Consider the following 23656-nt stretch of genomic DNA (forward strand, 5'->3'; position numbering starts at 1 on the left):
TCACACATAACTGTTCAATGATACAACTATTTCATTAATTTTATATAATATGTTAAAGTTTAGTTAGTTTTAGAGCCGAGATAGCCCAGCGGCTAGAAGGCGTAAATCTTAACCGATGATTGCAGGTTCAAATCCAGGCAAGTACCACTGAATTTCCATATGCTTAATTTATGTTTATAATTCATCTCGTGCTCGGCGTTGAAGGAAAACATTGTGAGGAAACCTGCATGTGACTTATTTCAATGAATTTCAGCCACATGTGTATCTGACAACCCGCATTGGAGCAGCGTAGCTCCAAACATTCTCCTCAAACGGGGAACAGGCCTTAGCCCACCAGTGGGATATTTACATGCTGATACTTTTCTTTTTTTACTTTTTGGTACTTTTATAAAAAGCCATCAAAATTCGATAAAGGTTCAATAATATTAAAACTAAATGATCATTTATTGTTCATGACAGACAACTTTCTTATTGTATAAAAAACTATGAGAAGGCAATTCGAAATACTTACTTTACTTCCTTTAAAGACTTAGCTCCAGTGAGAACAACGCTATTAAAATAGTTATACAACACAACTGACGATACAAGATATTACAAAGTCTAAATTTATTATTTTCAAGTGCTTAAAGATTTTACCATTTATTTATTGTAATATTCATCACTTATAATTAGCAAAACCCGACCTAAGGGAACAGACAGACAGGATATAACGTTTACTTATAAAATTGTTTGTCCTGACCGTCGACTACTATCAACTATAAAGTTGAAATTTGAAACACGTTTATTTCATAACTTAAGCACTATATAATATAACTAATCCACTAAGAATGGATTTCTTAGAAATTTTAAACTTTAAGAGAGAAACATTGAGATTTTTTTTAAAAAGTAAATCCATCCATCTGTCAGATGTTTTTTACAGGCAAACAACTGGACCGATGAAATTTGCTATGAATCAAGTTTGAACAAGGACAGGGCATAGGCTACTTTTTATGTCTAACAGTTGATAACCAACCCTTGAAACGCGAGCGAAGCAGCGGGTGACTAGCTGTTAATAAATAATACATGTTATTGCAATACATGGGTATCTTTGTAAGAAACAAGACATTGTGAACAATGTGATATTGCCTAAATCTTAACTGGTTTTATGACGAGTTTACGACTATTGACAAGCTTTGACGACAGGTATACTAAAATTTATGGCGCGTCCAAGACACTATAAAACTTGGTGACGCAAACAAATCTCATACAATTAATTATTAATATGTAAGACGAAATATTTATTGCTTCTCATAAAGTCGAGTAAAGGGTAAAATTTGTTTTTTTGGTTTTGTATTTTTTCATATGTATTTTTCTTTAATGTTTTACGGAGTTGGCTTGTCTTCGGGGTTGGCCTCCTTGATCCAAATTCATCTTGGAGGATCAAAATTGATATTTATGCTTGAATGTGATTGGATTCTACATATTACCAATTACCATGAGATGTGGTATTTTAATGTATTTTTTTATCGAAATGGTTTGTACTTTTTTCAAGCCCGTGTGGAGGTAAACCGGTGTACTGCAACTAGTCTTGATGTGTAACATCTTAGTTCACAAGGTTGGTGGCGCATTTGTGTTATAAGGAATGATTAATATTTCTTACACTACCAAACATATTGCCCATAATGACAGATTTACTATTCCACCTTGATAGATTAAGGTCGGAAATGCACGATCAACATCATTACGATGATAAATGATTTTATTGTCAACACGTTCGAGCACATTCTTTTCTAGAACAAGTGAGGGAGCATAAAAACTAAACAGCTAAGGATCATTATTGGAGACCCAATCTTTATTAACCATTTACACTGTAAGTTACAATGGGCATTATGTGAGACCTATTAAATTGTTATTTACCTTATGACATTGTGTTTATAAAGACAGCTCTAATAACCTAACCTAACAAATAAAAATACTATTTGATACAGTACACTGTTAACTAACGATGTACTTTAATACTGTTCAACCGATCACCTCGTGGATTAAACACACAGATAGGATATCTTGTGGATATTTTGTGGATATCTTGTGGAAAGTATGAGAATTTGATTGACGGTATTACAAAATAATATTATCATTAAGTTCCAGCTATTGACGTGACATGAACTAAAATCATGTTTTATGCAAAAATCGAAAATAGAACGTAACGTAATCGTAGAAGTAAAGTAGATATAACATCAGCGTGAATTCACTACAAGTTAATAGATGTTCGCTTAAGGAAAATTAGTGCCCAATAAATAGAAGGAATGGCACCAAGGAAATTGATTTCCGCGACCTGATTCTCAGTATAGCGAAACATCTTACCAACGTCTCTTTGCTTGAAATTCCATGTCAAACATTATTCAATTTTTCAAGCGCTGAAATACAAGTTGGGTGAAAAATACTTGTACCCATATTAATATAAAAGTGCCAAGATGTCCTATTCGTTATAATACGTGAATCTTAACTAATGACCGAAGGTTTGAACCTAGGCCCGTTGAATTTCACGTGTCGGATGTAAATCTGACATATGTATTTCCACAAATGTACATCGGAACAGCGCGCAGCGTGATGCATAAAAAAACTTATTTTAATAAACTCTAAAGTCTCCTCAAAACGAAGAAGAGCAGTGAGACTATACCCTATCTATCCTAGCAGTGAGTCATTTTCAGTTTGTTAGTTTGTTTTTTTTTTTATTTAAATATTAATACATGCAAACATAGTTGTCTTATTCTATCATTTTCAACAAAGCCGCTGAACCAATTACTGTTAACTTATTTATGGAGTTAGTTCAACTTTGGGAAAGGTCACAGGTAGCTTTTTAAATAATTTCGTGACGAAATTGATTAAATATTAGTTTACTTTTACATCATCAATAATAATAAAAGCACTTCCCTATATACTTATATGTTGTCAATTCACTGGGAGTAGAACGTTCGCGTAGCGGGATCACTTTGTTTTACCAAGTATTTGGTATTTCGGCAATTATTACAAACACTTCATCCACACGTATTCATATAAAAATCAAGTGGACGGAAAAGTATGTTCCTATGTTTTGGCAATGAAGCAAAAACTATATAGGTCCGTATCATTACTGTAAGTACTGTCATTACACATTACGAATTAACAGTTTTTACATAAATGCGTTATAATTTCCAAATAATCACCCATGCACATCCTATTATTTTTTTGTTGTAATAGAATGCATATACGCAACCCCATAAGATGCCGATGTATGGGACGCCCACCGCTAAACAGCCGTGTCTGTCTTTAAAGGATGCTACAGAAACATTCACGCAGGCTTATTTAACTCCAACCATCCGTATTTTAACCACAATAAGTCGTTATGAAATACTAGTCCTTAGAGTTCAATCTATCTCCATTATAAGCACCAACAGTTGTTAGGAACTTGGCGGTTCTACACTCACGCGCCGAAAAGCGTGTAAAGCCTTAATACTATTTTCGCTTCGTTCGTGCCGAATGGCCCACCTATCGTATTAGAGGGTGCACTTGTGTTTGCGAACAGACTTATTTCATTAAAATATTTGTCATTACCGAAGTTCGGCCAGCTGGACTACATTTAGACATAATCAACATCCCCCCTAATTTATAAATACGAAAGTAAATCTGTTTGTTGCCTGTTCACGCTTAAACTGCTGGACCGATTTAGACGAAATTTGTTATGGAAATAGTTTGGCTCCCAGGGTCGGACAGGTTAGTTTTTAACACGAAAATCATACCTTAAGGGTGTGAAATGGGGTTTGTATGAGAAATCAATCAATGTTTGTATGGGGTTGAAATTAATATATAATAGAAACTGCAATTGTTTTAAAAGGAATTTCTTAGTAAGCATAATCCATGAAATATTATATAAATTGATTCATACACTAACTTTTAAAAATATTTGTATTAAACGCTTATAAACTCGACTAATTGACCTATTTTTGTTAATAGCTCTTTAGCTTTTTAAAATATAACATAGTACGTTATAAAACGGTGTTCAAATACCATGTTTTAATGTGAACATTTAACTTTATATTGTATATATATATATATATATAATGTAATAAATACACTTAATAATAATATAATACCTTAAACTTAGATAAATAGACATGGAGGAGCCGAGATAGCCAAGTGGATAGATCACATAAGTCTCAACTTGTTGGGGCTCAAATCACTTTTTTGTGCGCTTAGTTTTGTGTTTATAATTTAGTGATTGGTGGTGAACACAAGCAGGCTTCCTGCTTGTGTTCTGCCTGCAAAACATCTCATCAAGAGCAAAGGAGGTTTAAACCCAGGAGTGGAATATTTACGCCTCTTACATAATTTTTTTTATGTTATTCATATTCTGAGTTTCATTCGCCGGTTATTCTCAGGTCAGGGAAATTTCTTTTCGATTTGACAATCAATAAGTAAGTATAATGCTTCTATATTGAATACAAAAATTTGATATGATTTGATTTGAACGTAACATGATGGCACTTATATAATATTACGGTATTATTTAAAAGTGGACTGTGAAAAGTTATAGTTTAGCATATAGTACACTGTGTGGATGTTTTATATAATGGTCAGAAATTTTACTTAACTTGTTACATTTTTTGACTAAAATAATTTTGAATAAAAGAAAAAAAGGAACAGAATCCGTGCCATATATTAAAAGAAACATTATGGTGTATACATATCATGTTTTAGTATATTCTATAATATTACTTATAATCTATTTTATCTTGTGCCGTCAGCACATCGCCTTTTTAATTGTACTTCATATTTAACATTATGAGGAAATCATAACAATTTATAATTAGAATATTATAATGTATTCAACAGTCAGTACAGGGTACTCAAATAATTGTAACGTGTCTTAAATAAAATATATTATATCTTCGGTCTTTGAGTATTGGCTAACCCCATACCTGGATCCGTCCTTGTATCTCATGATAGTCTACACCCTAAAATCTTATTTTTTACTTGGTGGTAGGGGGTGGGTATTATACCCTCATCATATACTCGTATTCTACCGCAAAGCAGCAATATTTAATATTGTTGTGTTTCAGTTTGAAGGTGAGTGAGCCAGTGTAACTACAGGAACAAGCTAACATCTTAGTTACCGAGGTTTGGGTCGCATTGGTGATAAAAGGCATTATATTATTTGCCAGTCCGCCAACCTATTGGAAATGAAAACATATATACCAAACTTGAAAAAACTCGCTATCGCAATTATTTTTTTTAACATAAGCAATTGAGGTATTCTGTTTTAGATTAGATAACATTACCGTCTTGTTTCGTTAAATAAAAAAAAATAAACAAATAGCTGAAGTTAGATAATAAGTATTAAAAAAATTTCATATTATATTGAAGATTATATAAAGGATTAAACAGCTGGAAGTTAGAAGGTATTCCTTGATTTTAATTCGGGAAAGGTAAATTTAATTGTATGAGATTAATAAAAAAGGTAAATACTGAGTTTCTTGCGTCCTGAAAATTACCTTCCGAAATGGTAGTTTGACATTAAATAATTTAATCGTGTATAATGTAAATTTAAAACAGCCTACTTGAATGAAGTGTGTTTTGGTTTCAAATGTTTGTGTAAAATACACTTTTACTTTAGTCGTGTGGACTAGCTGTATTCTAATGGAAACCTAATAATCTCTAGCATAGTGTATACAGTATATACATATCAGTATATACAATGAGACATGCTACAAGTTGAAACGTGGAAACCGATGCCTTTGTGAGGAAAAAAATAGACGAGAATTCCTCACACTTTGAATAATGAGTTTTGTGCTACAAAGAGGTTCTACCTTTTTTTTACAAACACTTGTCTTCGTCTTTTCTGCGTGATTAGTGCATTACAATATATTTTTATATGATTTCATGTTTAATTGAATTGAAATAAGGACATTGAATTGCCATTAGGAAATAATAAGGTAGGTACTCGTTAAAATAATAATATTGTTCGTTTCAAATTTCTTCCTTTTGATGTCTACAGAATTCGATTGTGTCGTTTGTAGAAATTTGTGTTAAACTTAACAATTTCAGAATAAAACTCAAAACCAATTTCATTAAGAACGTTTCAAAGCACAAGTTCTTAACTATAAACCTAGCAGGTTATGACTGTAAATTCAAAAGTAAAACCCATGACTGAACCATAACTATTTTTATTGGCGCGACCCGAGATTCAAATTCCAGAAACACGCGACCATTACGCCTCCAAAACGTTGTACGCTAGCCACTACATTAAACTAAAGGAGCAGTAAACATACCTTATGTCGTAAACTAAACATGCCTTAAATTATTGGCAATTCAAACTGGCACACAAAGGATCTAAGATAGTATGTCTCTTCAGCCTGTTGCTTGCGCTCAATTATATTTCATACGTTTACAGTAATAATGCCTTATGCATTACTTCAAGCGCTGAAACCGCCAAAGCATGTTGCAATTTACATTATGAAGATTTCAGCATTAATGAACACCGTTTTTGAAACAAAACCGAGAAACTGTCAAAATTAAAAAATATTGTTGCAAAAGTTTATGTTCTTATTTCAAAAAAATAGTTAAAAATAAGTTGCGACGACTATATAGCCTGATATAATGATTGTTTGTTGCTGTATTAACCATATTTACAAACCGAATATTTCTTTGCACATATTATGACTCTAAGGGAATTACTAGACAAAGTCGCCCTTAATATCCCAATACCGAGCAAATTACAATTTAGACGACTTCAATTAATTTCGTTATATATAACATGTATTAAATATAAGTATTAGTGTGTAAATATTTGTATGTAAGTTTATGACTGCACCCCGATGGTTTTAAAGAATCTCTCTCAGGTTGGGTTGTATGGAAGAGATGGCTAATTACCCATAAGTTCGCCCGTTATACAACACATAAGATATTGGTTTATATACAATGAGACACGCTACAAGTAAATTTAAATATTTTTGTTTTTTTTTTTTGTAATTAATTCTAACATTTTTTTGTATTTTTCTTTGTAGTGTTCAATAAAGTATATTAACAACAATTAACAAATGCCTCCTAGAGATATATTTTCAGTTATTCCATCACTATATTCCAATGCGTGTCGACGTCGAACATAAAACGCAAGCATACTTACTAAAAAATTATGCCGTTTCATTTAATCGAACAAATTTATACTGATTGTTAATACTTATAGTTAAAATATACATATATATTTATACATATTTGCACGTACCAAGCGAATGTACACAAGGATTATTTACTTTACAAACACACTACAAGTATGAAGATTACTCTTCCTGCGACAAGTAAGTATACGAATATCAGTAACTTAAGGTATTGGCTCTGATTATAGATTTTTGGATATTTATAATTCAAGGGGAGAATTGGAAGGGGTTATTTACTAGTAGTATATAAAATGTAGCTCTTTTTTGTCTGTTATGTTCTTTAGCTAATTCGCTGATATTGTTTGTCTCATATTGACGCAATATTAACGAATTTCTTAAAAATAAATGTTAGCAACATAAGTTAGTTGTCAGATAACTAGATTAATAATAATTACATATACAGGCTTAATTGTGTTTTAGTATTATAAGATACAGTCGTATGTACACAATACGACTCGTATAATTTTCGTATAGCGTACGTAAGTTTCACATTGTATTGGATAGACAAGAATACAAAAATGTACCCTTTGTGTCCATGGTTCATACTGGCCTGTCAGTAAGTCTCTCTTTGTATTAAGTTCCAAATGCCTTAGGCGGAACGCTTTGACTTGAACACGCCCTATTCTGCGACATTCATACTTTGTAAATACGACATAGACACAGTCCATTCACTATATGTATAAATTTGTACTAACAATGTAAACCTAAAACGATAATATTCACTACCGTAAATCAATACTTATAAAATTGTTTCTCTTGACTCTTAACAAACAGCTAAATCTACTGAGCCTATAAAATTGGAAACATTGGTGTATTTTATAAAGAAAGCATCCGCTAAAAAATTGTGTTTGGAAATTTTCAATTTTAAGGGGGGTTGGGAGGCGTAACTTATTGTGAATTTATTCGTATGAAGTAAGGACGGGCAGCTACTCTAGCTACTTTACCAGGAGATGTCGACTTTATTGGAAAATTGTGTTATGATACCAGAACGATTCTTATTGCTGCAAAATCCGTACACACAAATAATACTCATCCTATAACTGAAAGGCATCGCGTGCCTGGTACCGACATCTCCCCAGGGAGTCGCTTAGCACCTTGTATTAATTGTAATTTTATTAACAATCTGGTAATAACAGATAAAGACACAAAACATAATACAAAAAGTGAAATCTGTTATTGAATCAGCCTACATTTAGGTAAATTGTTCTACAGAGGCGCCATTGAGTAAGAAATTCAATATGAGTAGAACTAGTTGAAGATCATTTGATTTGCAAATAGATGAGCGACTGGTTGTTAGTTTTCAAAGAATAATCGTTAAAATGCAGTTTTGTAACATAGAAATATGGAATAAGTGGTCAGTAATAATTTACTAACAGTATTTAAAACGGGATATTTACCATGTTTTTTATTTTTATTTGTTGGAGCTCGATATTTCGACATTATCTACGAAGAGTTCACGAGATAGTACTGTTAGCACTGTTAGTAATAAAAAAAAAATAACCATGTTAATTTAAAATCTTATACAGTAATAATTTATTTTACGAGTCAGTTTTAAATGCAGAAAATATCGGAAAACAAAACCAAACGTAATATTAAACTATGGACCAAATTTGATCCATCATGTATGATGATATACATTGATGGTTTATGCATATTTACGATGAATAGTTTATAGGATAATGGTAAATATCATGTGGGTGATTAAATCAATATTAGTACTATCCCGTATCGCGTGTGGTAGAGGGTAGTTATTCACAAATTATATTTAACTTAATTCGGTTTTGATTTGAGTACAAGTAAGCCATTGTTACTTTGAATTATATGAGCTCCAATCTCATAACGTTAAATATAAATAAAATTTCACAATTATTGAAATACAACGCACAACCTAAACCAGTGAATCAAACTTTTGCACAGGAATGAAATCTAAGCAGGAATTTCCTATGGAACGTACATAGATGAGCACAAAGCTTGTATTTTGCAAAATTCATCACCTAAGCGATACTCCTTAGTGGATGAAAGTTTGTATAGAAATTTGTTATATCTGGTGTAAGAAATATGAACATCGGTGTTATAGTTTTTGTTGAAAATTCAACACTTATGATTGTGAAACTTAGGTTTATGAAAGTTAAAAGTTTGGAAATCGCTGTTTAGGTTTCTGTGTATGAGTAAAAGACAGCTGTAACAGTATTTTCGATGATTTACCCCTCTTCATCCACAATGTCACCCAAGAGGGGTAAATCAAAGTTTGTATAGAAGTTCGTCATATTAAATTTCATACATAATAATTAGTCGATGCTTCCCTATAGCGGCTACCAATAAGCTCTAATACTGTAGAAGATTCGGTTCGCTTATGTATAATATTTCCGACAGGATAATCCATCAGATAGATACACAGCTATTATTAAATATATAAAGATACTAAAATTTCCGTTCCCACCTGTGTACTAAGATAAAACAATGTAATATATAACAATAATAATATAAACAAAATATATTTTACATTTATTATTATTAAATACAATTAACATTGAACTGAATATTTTTGAATAATTATTTAGTTGACGTATTAAAATCCCGTAACATTTTCATCAAAGAAACGTCTCTTAAAAATGTAACGCTACCTGAAATAAGGACAGTTAGTCGAATAGCCCAGTGAGACGAGATGGCCCAGTGGTTAAAACGCGTGCATCTTAACCGATGATTGCGGGTTCAAGCCCAGGCAAGCACCACTGAATTTTCATGTGTTGTGTTTATAATTCATCTATTGCTTGGCGGTGAAGATAAACATCGTTAGGAAACTGCCTCTGTCTAATTTCAAAAAAATTCTGCCATATATTTATCCACCAAACTGCATTGTAGCAGCGTAGTGGAATAAGCTCCAAACCTGGTCCACAAAGGGAGAGGAGGCCTTAGGCCAGCAGTGGGAAATTTACAGACTGTTACCGCTGTGTAGATCAATGGCTCCACAAACTTGGTTGAAACTTGGAACTGTGCCCAGCTAGACATTAACATGAAGTGTTTAGTTAAAGTTTCAGTAATGTGACGTTATCACAGATTCCCTAGAGCCGGTCGTACTAGGTTTCAGTGATAAGGAACTTTCCATTGTGGTGTACAAACACGAACGGTTGGTGAATATATAAAAATACTTTTTATCGTTCTAAAACTAAGATCAATTTAATTAAAACTAACATTTTTTATCATTTTAAGCTGGATTCGTGATAGTTGCTGTTGATATTGTATCGTGTTCGATTAAATTTCAACATATTTATATGTCATCCATCTGACTGCTCTCGCAAATTGTTTCACTAATTGAGGCATTATGGATTATTTTTTTAATTGACAATTTATCCTAGCATGCATTGAACATGTGTCTCTGAACAGATATTGCCACACGATGACATTGATCTCTGAAATGTATTAAATGACCTAAAGTTGAATTTAACATTTTACAATAATTTATTAAAGTTAAGAAAAGTGTTACATAAAATCTAATATTTAATAGATATAACGCTTTATTTTACGATATACCACTCATATTTTAACTATTTCATGGTCAATAAAGATTAGCTAACAAAAGCCCTTAAAACAGCTAGTTTGGTCTATCAATTATCTGACCTTCATGGAACATTTTTACGGGTGGTTCCTAAATGAACGTTCACTGTAAAAAATATCGTAACAACTAATTCAACCGTGATTTTGGTAACATTTGATTGCAACTGAGTTTGTACCATTGCTGCTATTCGAACAATCAAATTAAAACTAAGGAAACGGTTACGTGTGGGATTTTAAACGATGTTTCAAAGTCATACATCGGTTATGGTTGATAGTAAACATAATAGTTTAAGAATTCACTAGTAAAATGACACTTGATTAATATTTTTAATACATTTTTGGGTTAATTCTGGCTTCAGCGTGTGTGCGTGTGTGCGTGCTATGTGCTTATCGCCAACTAAATTTGTTGTATGATTTTTCGTTGATAAAAACAAAAACAAAGCCCTATATTGAAACAATCAGACGTATATTATTAGACCCCTTTCTTCATTCAAATTAAAAAATACGGAAAGTTCCATGATATAGCAATTGCATTCAATGCTAATACGTTATCGTGGATACCAGCTGCATAATGTGGCTTCGCTGAATGCGTTTGAATGCTCAATTAGTACTTTTACTGGATAGTCACAACAAGTCTCTTTTTATTATTATTTTCTATTTTGTTTTACTACCATTCTGTACTTATAATAATTATTTATAAATAAAAAAAAAACATATTTTTTTTAGATCAAAATACCGAAAATAACAAAGATAAGAAAGATAGATAACAAAGATAAGAAAAAAATATAGAATGAATAATAAATCATTAGGTATCTCTACCCCTACCTAATAAATTGTAGTATTTTATATTGAAATCATAAATAAATATTAAAGTAAGTATATATGTACCTACTCATAATACTAACAGTTCCGTATATAGTACTGACAGTAATATTTAGTAATAATTTTACTTGATGATAGGGCTTTGTGCAAGCCCGCCTGGGTAGGTAATACTCAGTCATTCTACTTCTATTTATTCTACCGTCTAACAGCAATACACAGTATTGATGTTTTCCGGTTTAGATGGTGAGTAAGCCAGGGTACTCAACTACAGGCACTAGGAACTAGGTTGATGGCGCAATGTCTATGGGCGATGGTGACAACTTACCATCAGGTAGCCTGTGTGAATACATTTTCCATAATAAAACTATATATCACAAGTTACAAAAAAGTATGTAATTTTCCATATTAAAAGTATATATCACAAGTTACAAAAAAGTATGTATATGTTTCGTAATGACAAATGTAATATATACTTTAAAAAATATTATGAAGATCTGAGTATGCTAATTAATTCGCTGTTAAAAAACGAGCTTTTAAGTGGAGGGTGTCAAAGTAATATGTAAAATTGTAATGCAAATGATCTCATTTTGAGAATCTTACAAGACCTTTTTTTATTTAAATTTCTTTCTAAAAAAATATATATATATATCCCGCTGAGTTTCTTTCGCCGGTTCTTCTCAGGTCCGAGGTGCTAAATTCCGAACCGGTGGTAGATTTTTGACTATCAATAAGCAAATGTAAACACTTCTATATTGAATAAAGATTTTTGACTTTGACTTTGACTTTATAATATGACAAGGTTATACAAATATAGAGTTGTGACATATAATGGCGGTTGATTTTAACTTATTAATTTTTTTATTACAAATAAGCATTGAATATATGTCGTACAAAAAGTAACTGCAAATTTGAATGTAAAAAAATTGTCAAACGAATTCTTCTGATAGTAGGCATATCTCAAAGACCATTCAATTAGAATTTGTTAACTGTATGAATATTTTTTAAATTGAATTGAACATTGATTATCAGTCAACGAACAGCAGATACAATAACATATAACATATTCAAAATTATATTGGCAAATGTTACGTAGCACGTTATGTATTAAAAATATAAATTAAAGATAATAATCAATGATTAGAGATAAGAATTATAATACATTTTTTAACTATTATATAATAAATGATAATTAATAAAACCAATAAGATCTACCATAAAATTATAAATGAGCACAAATTTAATTATAACCAATCAACACTAGGAAATGAGTAAGTAGTTACTTTCTTAACGGTTCTTCTTGGTCGAATTTAAATTTCGAACCGTTGGTAGGTTTACATGTGACACCTTTACATAAAAGCCTTCTTCAGTAATTTATATTTCAACTTAGGTGAATCAGTACGATGTTTATTGGTATTTCTATAATAAATAATAAATATTGTATATATAACATACCTAAAAAGTATTAAATACTATTGATATAAATTAAATATTGTAAAAATAATGACATATCATCCATGTATAGAGTTACGATTTAAACACAATCAAACTGTTTATCCGACTAACTGTATTCGTATCTAGGTATCGGATTTCAAGTTTCAGACTTCAACAAATTTCAAATAGAAACTTGAGAAACAGATCCAAACTTAATGCGATTACGAAGCTTTCAACACTCTGAGAGTTACGTTGACTACACATACATATACATTGAAATATGTAGCGATAAAGAATATATATGAGGTACAATTTAGTTGTGTGGATGTAGAAAGGGTTTTTATATACTGATTTCAGTGTAGTCGTCTTTAAAAATGGTCATAAATCCAATAGACTTTTCTAACTGAAGATTACTGCTAAGGCCGTCTTAAAACAATTACATCTGTAACTTTGTCTGTCTATTTATAAATATAACACCAGCTTCGTTTTAATGTTTCGTTAAATTGTATATTTTTTACAAATATAAATAAGGAATCAATTATTAACACAAGTTACACTGTGCGTTATTTTTTTATGAGAAACTCTCGGCGTGATGTGTATAATTTCAAAGTAAAGTGCACACGTCTTAGAAGCTAAAGTTGCTATCAAGTGTAATAAGTCGCTCACACTTAACATTTATTTAAATATAAACCAAAACACTAGGTATTTTCATACCAAAGCCAGAACAGAGTCGGGTGATGGTTTAGTGTCAATTTGAACTTAAGTTAACACTCCATAGGATCCTTTGATCACTGAGTTCACTTCAATATGCTCTGTAAATGGGAAAACCGTACGCTTACGATGGTTGTAAAAGTTATTTATACTTGTTTTTTTAATACAAACCCTTTTTTTTCATGTCACCTTTTTGACTAATTCACCTAAATAGGAAAGAATAAAACAGTTCAGTACAATGTTCTTCTTCTATTCCATAGCTATTGGAAAGCTATATATCAATAAAAAAATACCTTTTTTTATCATAGTTCATGTTAGCGTTTCGATCAATTGATAAGTTTGAAGTTCAAAGCTGCAAGCACCATGTAAAATCATAAACGATATCCTCAATGTTTTCAATATTGATTTTTGTCGAATTTTATCCACTGTATTAACATCAGTGAAACAAATTAACCATACATATTATGATGGCGCATTGAGTAAAATTTCAATGAAAAATTCACAAATTACTGTCGGTATTTTCACATAACAATGAAATTAATTAATTTCTGGTAATCTAAAAGGCATACCTAAAAATATATCTGTTAATTTATATTTATTTCCATATTAACCTTTATGCTAATGTAAAATGAGGTTTAATTTAATTTTTTTTGGTTTCCTATACTGACCTGAAACTCTGAGCGCTCAAGTACAATAACATCAGCATGCAATTCTATATGTAAGTAGGTACTTACATATAGGATGTAGATGAATAATAATGAAAGAATTGCCTTTGTTTGTCAAAGTGTTTTTTAATTAAACACATATTAGTTTTACAAGCTTTTATTTAACTCCACCTGTTAAGCCACCAGTCCAGTTAACTGAAACATCGAATACACTGTCGTTTGATGCTGGTGACAACATAATAATAACTCTACAAATAAAAGAAGAGAGGTCTCCATGTCATGTCTAACTGAAAATACTAATAAACCTATATAAATAAAGCGTGGGTAAACCGGAAGATAGAGCGCTATTCGAAGGTTATAATATACAACATTGTTATATAGGTAAGGGACCCTGCGTCTCAATTTCACCTATTTAATATTTAGAATATTTCGTAAGAGTACATTACATGTTCTTGTATGTTCATTTTTAAATAGTTTATTAGATAAATTAATTAGAAGATTTTATTACATAATTGATTATTATAACATAAGTATTAATGTTTGTTTAATGAAATGATTGTTTTGTTTCAGAAGAGCGCGTAATTGCGCGAATGGTTGCCGGAGATGAGGGCGCCGCGGCGCGTGACAAGTCTGTTGCTGCCCTTCGCCCTGCTATCCCTACCGCATGCCAATGTTGCGAACGTCACTACATACCGAGTGAGTAATCTGTTATTCTATAAACGAACAACTACGCCGAGACTTGACGCGCGCGTTTGTTTGATATGAATATCGTCACTCTGCAATGAAAACTTTATACAGAACAAATTAATTGTATTTTTTGGGTAGAATGTCTCAAAACACCAAATTAACTGTGAATTAATGTTGATAATGACAACCTCGGGAAGCAAAACGACGGTCACTTTGATCAAACCGTTTTACCGGCATTTTAATGTACCTACATTAAATTTATTTGTTCGCTCGACCGATTACCGTAACATCACGTAGAATTCATTTAATGTAGGTCGATGCAGAACTTTAAATGAGAATCACAATATGTGGTTAACTTCATGTAAGAATAACAAAAATTATGCAATCTTACATAGTAAATACAGATTAAGGTTACAGAAAAAAAGAAGTAACAGCTTGAAAATGTCAGTCATGTTGCTTTTTCGGAGAAGGCTTGAAACTTATCCTGTGATGTAGCTCCAATGCCAATCACTGGATAACACTCGATTTACCGCGTGAGCGTCCTGTTAAAGCAGAATGGTAACAGAGCGGCGAGGACGGCCATCGCAGTGGTTTTAATGAGTAGGAATCCCAGACAAACCGGTAAAAGGAGCCCAGGTACCTACGAAGGATTCCAGTGCGTAAAATAATTAAGCAAAATGGTAACAGGACACCATGAACCGTGTAACTTGATGAGCTATACGGCTGCAGTCCGACTGTATTTTAGGGATTTCTACCTAAACTTGACTTCAGTCGAATTATTGCTAGCGCTTCCTATGGGCAAAAAAATATGATGTCCTATGACCTATATTTCCAATACATCATGGCGATATTCATAAAGTTATTTCAAATTAAAAAAAAAAACCACTAACCAACCCCCTAGGTACTGCCACATGTGTATTCCACCAACCCGCAATGGAGCAGCGTGGTGGAATATGCTCCAAACCTTCTCCTCAAAGGGAGAGGAGGCCTTTAGCCCAGGAGTTGGAAAATTTACAGGCTACTAAAGCTAAAAAAATAATAATTATATATTTAAACAATCAATATGACGACTCGACAGCTTAACTATGCACACACATATGAGTCGTAACTCGTAACCCGAGTTATCGAGTTTTTAACTTTAAGCGATTTTTTCCGGACAGCGAAAAATTACTTTTTAATAGTTTCAGAGCTAAATGCCTACGTTTTATGTATCGTTTTCCGATGGCACATTTCCAAACTACTTATTGGTTATCGAAATGCTTGTTAATAACGATTTTCCGAAAATGATGCATTGTTACCATGTAAGTAGTTGAAAGTTTATGAACCTTTTTATCCAGATATTTCATTTTAACAGTATTGTGTACAATATATGAGCAATTTTACAATATTTTTATCATTAGACAATGTTTTATTTTTATTTTATTTTACTTTTAATTTTTATAAGGACTTCGGAATTATGAAAATCCGTAATGATATGATACAAATAGTTTTAATTTTTGTTGTATATAGTGGATGATAAATACAAAAAAAAACTAAAACTTATGTAACTTCAACAAGATTTATATTTATTTTAATCAAAAAGTAATAGGTATTTAATAATTATGGTATATAAAAGAGACTTAACATTTAAAATCATATTGTAATGTGTATGTTAAAATTTATTAAACTAACCAGTGATGAATTTATGACTACACATTACGAAGAATTAAGGCACGTTATATTCATCAAAAAAATAAAACACTTTAAAAATAATAATAAATTCATTAATTGTTTTATTAAGGTAAGCCCGAGAAATCTCGACGCCCAAGGCAAATAACAAGAAAGTTGTCCTTTTAAACAAAAAAATTGCTATAACGCGTAATATTGAAGCTACAAATTATTTTTCTTTAATTCTTTTTTTGTTTTTTACATGTTTCATCATGTTTTTAACGTCATATTTTTAAATAACTGCCCTCAAGGGCAGTTATTTAAAAAAAACCAATTACCTTTAAGACCTTGCAAGAACACCAGAAACACTTCTGTAAAATTATTCGTATCGATATTAAGATTTAATAAACACATTCTTTCACTATCAATTTGAGTATATCGGCGAAATCCGATAAAACTGGGAATCATAGAGTTTTTCCTGACCGAAAAGTTGACTGAAACGAACCTAAACCTAAGAAACGACCCTAGTCTCATGTAAAACATTTATTCAATTAGATTTGATAAATAAATAAGATGTAGATCATTTATTAAAATTGATGTAATGTCTAAGCTCGATGGGTTTACTAGGAGGTATTCTAGGGTTTCGTCAGCCAACGGCGCGTCACACCTTAATGGATAATCCAGCGCCACTACCTGGCGGCGGTGGAGATCTTTCGCTGCCGAGCATTATAAACGCTATGCTCGGTAGCATGAGGTGCTGAAAGGAGATGGTCTCGGAGAACCATTCCTAGAATGGAAACTAACATAATAGATGTATCCAGTGTTGAGGCGTCAAGGGAGCATGCGCAAGCTACCCCATGACGTACCTCGAAGGACGGATTGGGTACTGTTAGTATTTTAGTATTCCCACATACCCTCCACTTTATATAGAGGAAACATATTGACGCGTTTTTCAAGCAATAAAAAAAAAGAATTCTATCAGCCACCTTGTAGTTTCATTATCAGATCAGCAGCAATCAGTCGTTTTGAAGTAGTCACGTTCAAAGATTCCGTTATATACGTAGACAGATACAGACGAAACTAATAGAATCGTGTTAAAAAGAACTATCTTTATAGTAAGGTGTGTCTACACTAACGAAAGTAATTTCCGACAAACAAATCGTTTATTCAATGGTAAAAAATAATCATCTTCTGGTTTGTTGTTGAACATTACATTAGTTTCATAATGCGTTCATTTAGCTCACATGAGCCCTTCTCTACTTACATGAGGACGACGTCATTAAAATAATCGTATCGAGATATTACTAGTCGCCAGACTACATATCGTGCTACGTACCATTGTCATACTGCGTATTGTGGGACGAATTCAAAATTCGTACTTAGGCTACAGGTATTAAAATCAGAAAAGGTACAGAAAATAAAACATATACATGATAAATAAACTGTCTCCTAATTTGTATATTTGGTTGGCTCAGTATTTTACAAAGATATCTTTAGCTGACTTAAAAAAACTTATTCAGACATTATCTTATTTCATTGAACAAAATATTTAAAAAAAAAAGTTACTTTTCCGGGTTTTTTGAAGTCAGTTTGATTTTTTGTTTAATATTTATGTCCATATTTATCTTTATCGCTTCGAATATGCACATTTTTGTGTCACAATTTTTCCAAGTAATTCTACGCTTATTACTCTACAGTACAATCATGTATGTGATCATTACTTTACATGACTGATTAAAACGACCTTATGACGTTACAACTACAATGGCCTCCATTAATTGTATTAATTAATCTTAGGTATAAATACAATCCCATTCTTAGTATAATATAATAAGAATATGAAGAATGTCTTGTATTAATTAAACCAACAACAATTATAAATGAAACGTTCAGACGGTAGTTTTAATACGTATTAAATCAAAATAACTTTATTCAAGTAGGCTTTTACAAGCACCTTCGAATCGTCTATTTACAAACTATATTAAGTGAAGCTACCACTTCGGAATGTAGATTATAGCGGGAAGAACCAGCAAGAAATTCAATACTGTTTTTCAACATCTAAACTACAAAGTTATGTTAGTTAAATACAATAATATATGTACCTATATAAAATGTCTTGCTTGGAAGTCAACAAGTATTAGCTCCACGCTGCTTCCTCATCTATATTATCTTGTATTGAAAAATATGCTTTTTTATTACTACAAATGATTAAAATTTATGAATCGGCAAAGTTAAAAAAAATTGCGTAATTTTATTTGACTTTATCACGTTTGTCTAATAAAGCTAAAAGTATTTGGCTATCCGTTATTTACTTTACTTCCCTTCATTTTACTTTGGAATACGTGATGTTACTTTCGAATAATATATATAGAATTATAGATATTGCGTCGTCATATCTAACAGCACGAAAATACTTGACTTTATAGCAAGCGATACTGATAGTGCTCATCCATCAAAAATCATTCGTATTTCGTGTGTCATCATATACTCGCTCTTTGATTTCACATTTGTACAATTTTGGTACAAATTCACGTAAGTTTAATGAACCAAACATTCACAGTCAATTAGGCTAAAGTATGCTAACTGAATATCTGCACAGTTTATGTACCTACTTGATTTTAAATCGTAATGTATGAACATAAATATCATGAAAGCTATTCATTATTTTTTATCAGATGACAAAGTTTCTGTGCAATATTATCAACGTAGATGACAAAGTTATTGCTTTATACCTAATATAGTTTGTGTATCAGTTTTATCTTTGCACAATGCATACATGTATCTAAAGGAAACCATTAAATGGATTGAAATGCTATTGTACGCCATACCTTGGCTCATATATTTTATACCTTGTCTACCATAAGATACTCAAAAGAAAATATTAAATGGAAATGTCCATTACAATATCCAAATGAACAATGGAAACAAAATAGCTCAGCCAAAATAATGCAAGGATATAATATGGAGAATATAGCACATGCCGAAATAGTACTGACAATATTTTTTTGTTAGCTCTACAGTTGGTATTTTGGCACGTAGAAAAAGAAAATAAATGCAATGCTTTTATAACTGCAAATAAGATGAGCGCGCACGACTTCACTTGCATATTTGCGCAGATGTTTGTTATTTCCGTACCATTTCAGCTCAAAGCGCTTATACGTGATTATATTCAACACAAAAATTCTGTCACAGTTTTAATTCGTTTTCGGCCAGTCGGTCGTTTCGGGCCGTGAAAATAAACGACGTATTTTCAAACTTAATTTATGCATTGAATAAAATAAGGTAAATATTTTAATTGCTAGCCTTAATGCAATAACAGTAATGCCTTAATGTTTCGAAAATTCTTAATTTTTTACACAAGCAGCACCAGATATTTATATAGTGGCAGGGTTGCATGCAAGCCTGTCTGGTTAGGTACCACCCACTCGTCATACATTTTACCATCAAGCAGTAACACTTAGTGCTGCTGTGTTCCAGTTTGGAAGGAGACTGAGCCAGCGTAACTACATGCATGAGGGACATAGCATCTCAGTTTCCAAGATCCATCGAGCACTGGCAATGTAAGGAATGGTTAACATTTCTAACGGGGCCAATGTCTATAGGCAGTGATGGTCGACCGCGACTAGTATCTGACCTGTCAAGTCGACTGCATTATCACTACCAGAGGGCTGAGCCGAGATGGCCCAGTGGTTAGAACGCGTGCATCTTAACCGATGATTTCGGGTTCAAACCCAGGCAGGCACCACTGAAATTTCATGTGCTTAATTTGTGTTTATAATTCATCTCGTGCTCGGCGGTGAAGGAAAACATCGTGAGGAAACCTGCATGTGTCTAATTTCAACGAAATTCTGCCACATGTGTATTCCGCCAACCCGCATTGGAGCAGCGTGGTGGAATATGCTCCAAACCTTCTCCTCAAAAAGGGAGAGGAGGCCTTTATCCCAGCAGTGGGACATTTACGGGCTGCTAATGCTAATGCTAATGAGGGCTTAGCGCCAAGAGTGTCCTTCCTTGATACAGAGCAGAATGGCATAATTCTTGAACATCCTTTTTTCTTTAAAACCATAGCAAATACCGTCCATAGAATACCGTGTCACTTTTACAAAGCCAAACAAAAAAAGTTCATGACTAGCAACAGCAAAGGAATGTTTTTCGCAGGATTTAATTCCATGGGCTTGGCGTTAGGCTAGATCAGCCTGATTTAGTTCACAAGTGCGGTGGTCAACGGTGCGATTACAGCGATAGTCTCCGTGGCCATCAGTGAAATATACTTCGTATTAGAAAGGATAGTGCACACGCCAACTGAAGAGCATCACTATCTTAGCGATTTACTCAAATGTGCATTTTGAAATTGCTCCGCGCTTCTAACACTGATTATCTGCACAGACGTAACAAAACTCTTGGCTCTAACCCCTTTTTCACTCGCACGAAAATTTGGATATTTATCCGACTCCTGGATAAGATCCGAATTATGTGTACCCGCCAAAGCCCCAGTGGTCATCCTCGACACGGAATGGCGGATGCGGGTTCATCAGGGCTGTCTGAAACAGGACACATGATATGGAAGATTAGATATAGCCCGTGACCTTTTTGGGTTTGTTTTATTTTTGTAAAAAATTTATTCAATGGGTAACCAGGGCATGAATGGGTTATAACAAATTTGTACCAATTACTTTCTTGACGTAAAATATATTAGTTTTTTACCAAAACGTTTCACCAGACTTTATGAGCTTATGCCTGAAGTCAATGAGAACTAATAAAAACATGTCCATATACAGTTTATATTTACGTACAACCTTGTTCGGAAGGGTTCTTCAAATAGCAAGTACCCTTCCAACTGAGGAGTTGAGGGGCGGGACATATTTAGCCCTCAACGCTCTATTGCACTGACGTCAATTAAGGCTAGCATTCCCATATTTGCTGATGACAACAGCTATACGCAATATGATATGATATCTCGAAATAAGAAAACTTAAATTCTTTCGACGAAAAATATTAATATAGTCTTTTTTTTATCATTCTAAAGTAGTTATATAAGTAGATATTTATATTGTAATAAAAATAACTTATTATTAAAATGTTATAAAATAAATTAAACTTAAACATTTTTAAAAACGAAAATATAAATTAAAGTTAACAATTTTATTACACTTCGGTTGATTTACAACTAGTGCATTCGGATTGGCTGGACAGTTCTAATAAACGGCTGACACACAGAACAGTAATTGCTATATATTGCATTGCAATTCGTATCCACAAATGGTCTAATTGTCCTTACTGCCTTCAAATTATATTATTTCGTAATTATGTTTGACGACTATTTTTCGACGACTGTAAAGATTCACTAATTTTAACTCTAAAATATTTATATGGAAATTGCTAGTAAAAAATGTACTACTATGTAGAATATTCTATTCATCAAATGATTATACTACACTGTTATACTACAAACATTACGCTTAAATGGCTAGATAATCCTGTGATTCAATTAATTATCATACTCAGGCATAGATTGATGCGCTGAAATACAATTAATTAATTATCAATTACGGTCTCTACCGTTTATATCAAATATGAAATCATTAAAAAAACTGCTAAACGTGTTATAATATTTTCAAAATATAGCGCTATCATTTGATATATTGATATAATTGAGACAAACAGATTTTATTTATTTGATAAATTTATTAAATTTTTAATATAAAATATGTTAGATAGATAAAAAATATTGTTTAAAATTTATTAATATTTATTAAGGTTAGAAATTAAGGCGTTATTTTTATCAATTAAATATTCCGGTTTATATTTACTGAGTTTTTCGCCGATTCCATGACGATTCATAAGTACTTTTATGAACTTACTTGAATAAGGAATATTTTGATTTTGATTATTTATCAAGAAATGCTCGACATATTTCGGAAATACTGCCCATAATAAAGGAAGCAACGCGACGAAATCAAATCGTGGACTTATCGATAATTAGTTACGGTGAAGAAGAAACATTTATTAATATTATGGGTACCACGGTTCATTACGAAGAAAATCACTAAGGTATAACATTATATAGATACTTAATAAAACTAGGTCATAATATTTTAACGAATTTACACACAACATTAGACATGATTCTATTAAAGAAATTATCTTGCTAATCAACTTAGATAAACAATAAATTATTTTCGTTTCTTGAAAATAATAATTTTATTTCCTTTGTCAAATATAATTTAAACGCTTTCTTTTGTTTTAGGAGGAACTGGAGTCATCTCTCCGCCTCGTGCACGCAGTCGCCACAGGGGCGACTGGTGCACTCTGTGTTACGCACCATTACGGCCGTCTCCGTGCTCCGATGCATGCTTCAAGATGGGATACGGCGAGAGCACGCGCGGATCTCGCTGCAAATATTCTACATCAACTTGGCTTGGAAACCGCTGGTAAGGTTTTGAATTTATGGTTCAAACATTTTAACAAATCAATTAAACTTCTTTACAGTTTACGGCCTCCGTTACGTATTAGGTACTGTATTCGTATCTAAATGATAAATATACATAAATTAACATCTTAAGATATTGGGCCAAACAAACCTTCCCTAAAAACAGTAATTGTTTATATGTCAATTACACAATTTAAATAAAATAAAATTTTCTCACAAACTTTTCCTTCTATAAATAATACATTATTAGTACATTTTATAGTTACTGGTGACGCATGCTTTAATAGGTAGTCCATATTTTTGTTGTCCGGATTTTGTACTTTATCAAAATTACACTTATTACTACACAATTTTATACCTTAGTAACACATGACTAAACTTAATAATAATTACTATAAATCCAAATCTTCTGTAAGTATGATATGATGGTAAATATTAGTTCCTGAATTTATTTTATATATAGAAAAATATCAAATGAAATTATTGGTTTTGTCAAACCATTTTAAAAATAGTACGCTGATCACTCCGCTATAGAA

At 32.2% G+C, this 23656-nt stretch overlaps 1 protein-coding gene across 3 annotated transcripts in view; it reads left to right on the forward strand.

Annotated features, from left to right (window-relative positions):
- Nucleotides 1-23656, forward strand: part of LOC125069793 (probable G-protein coupled receptor CG31760) — a 75930-nt gene that overhangs the window by 40725 nt on the left and 11549 nt on the right. For all 3 annotated transcript variants that reach the window (XM_047679371.1, XM_047679369.1, XM_047679370.1), the window contains exons 3-4: nucleotides 14927-15052; nucleotides 22938-23121. In XM_047679371.1, the coding sequence (XP_047535327.1) occupies nucleotides 14960-15052; nucleotides 22938-23121 (277 nt within the window). In that variant the 5' untranslated portion in view covers nucleotides 14927-14959. The remainder of the gene's footprint in view (nucleotides 1-14926; nucleotides 15053-22937; nucleotides 23122-23656) is intronic.

The sequence above is a fragment of the Vanessa atalanta genome, chromosome 16, assembly GCF_905147765.1.
Source record: "Vanessa atalanta chromosome 16, ilVanAtal1.2, whole genome shotgun sequence".
Classification (NCBI taxonomy): Eukaryota; Metazoa; Arthropoda; class Insecta; order Lepidoptera; family Nymphalidae; genus Vanessa; species Vanessa atalanta.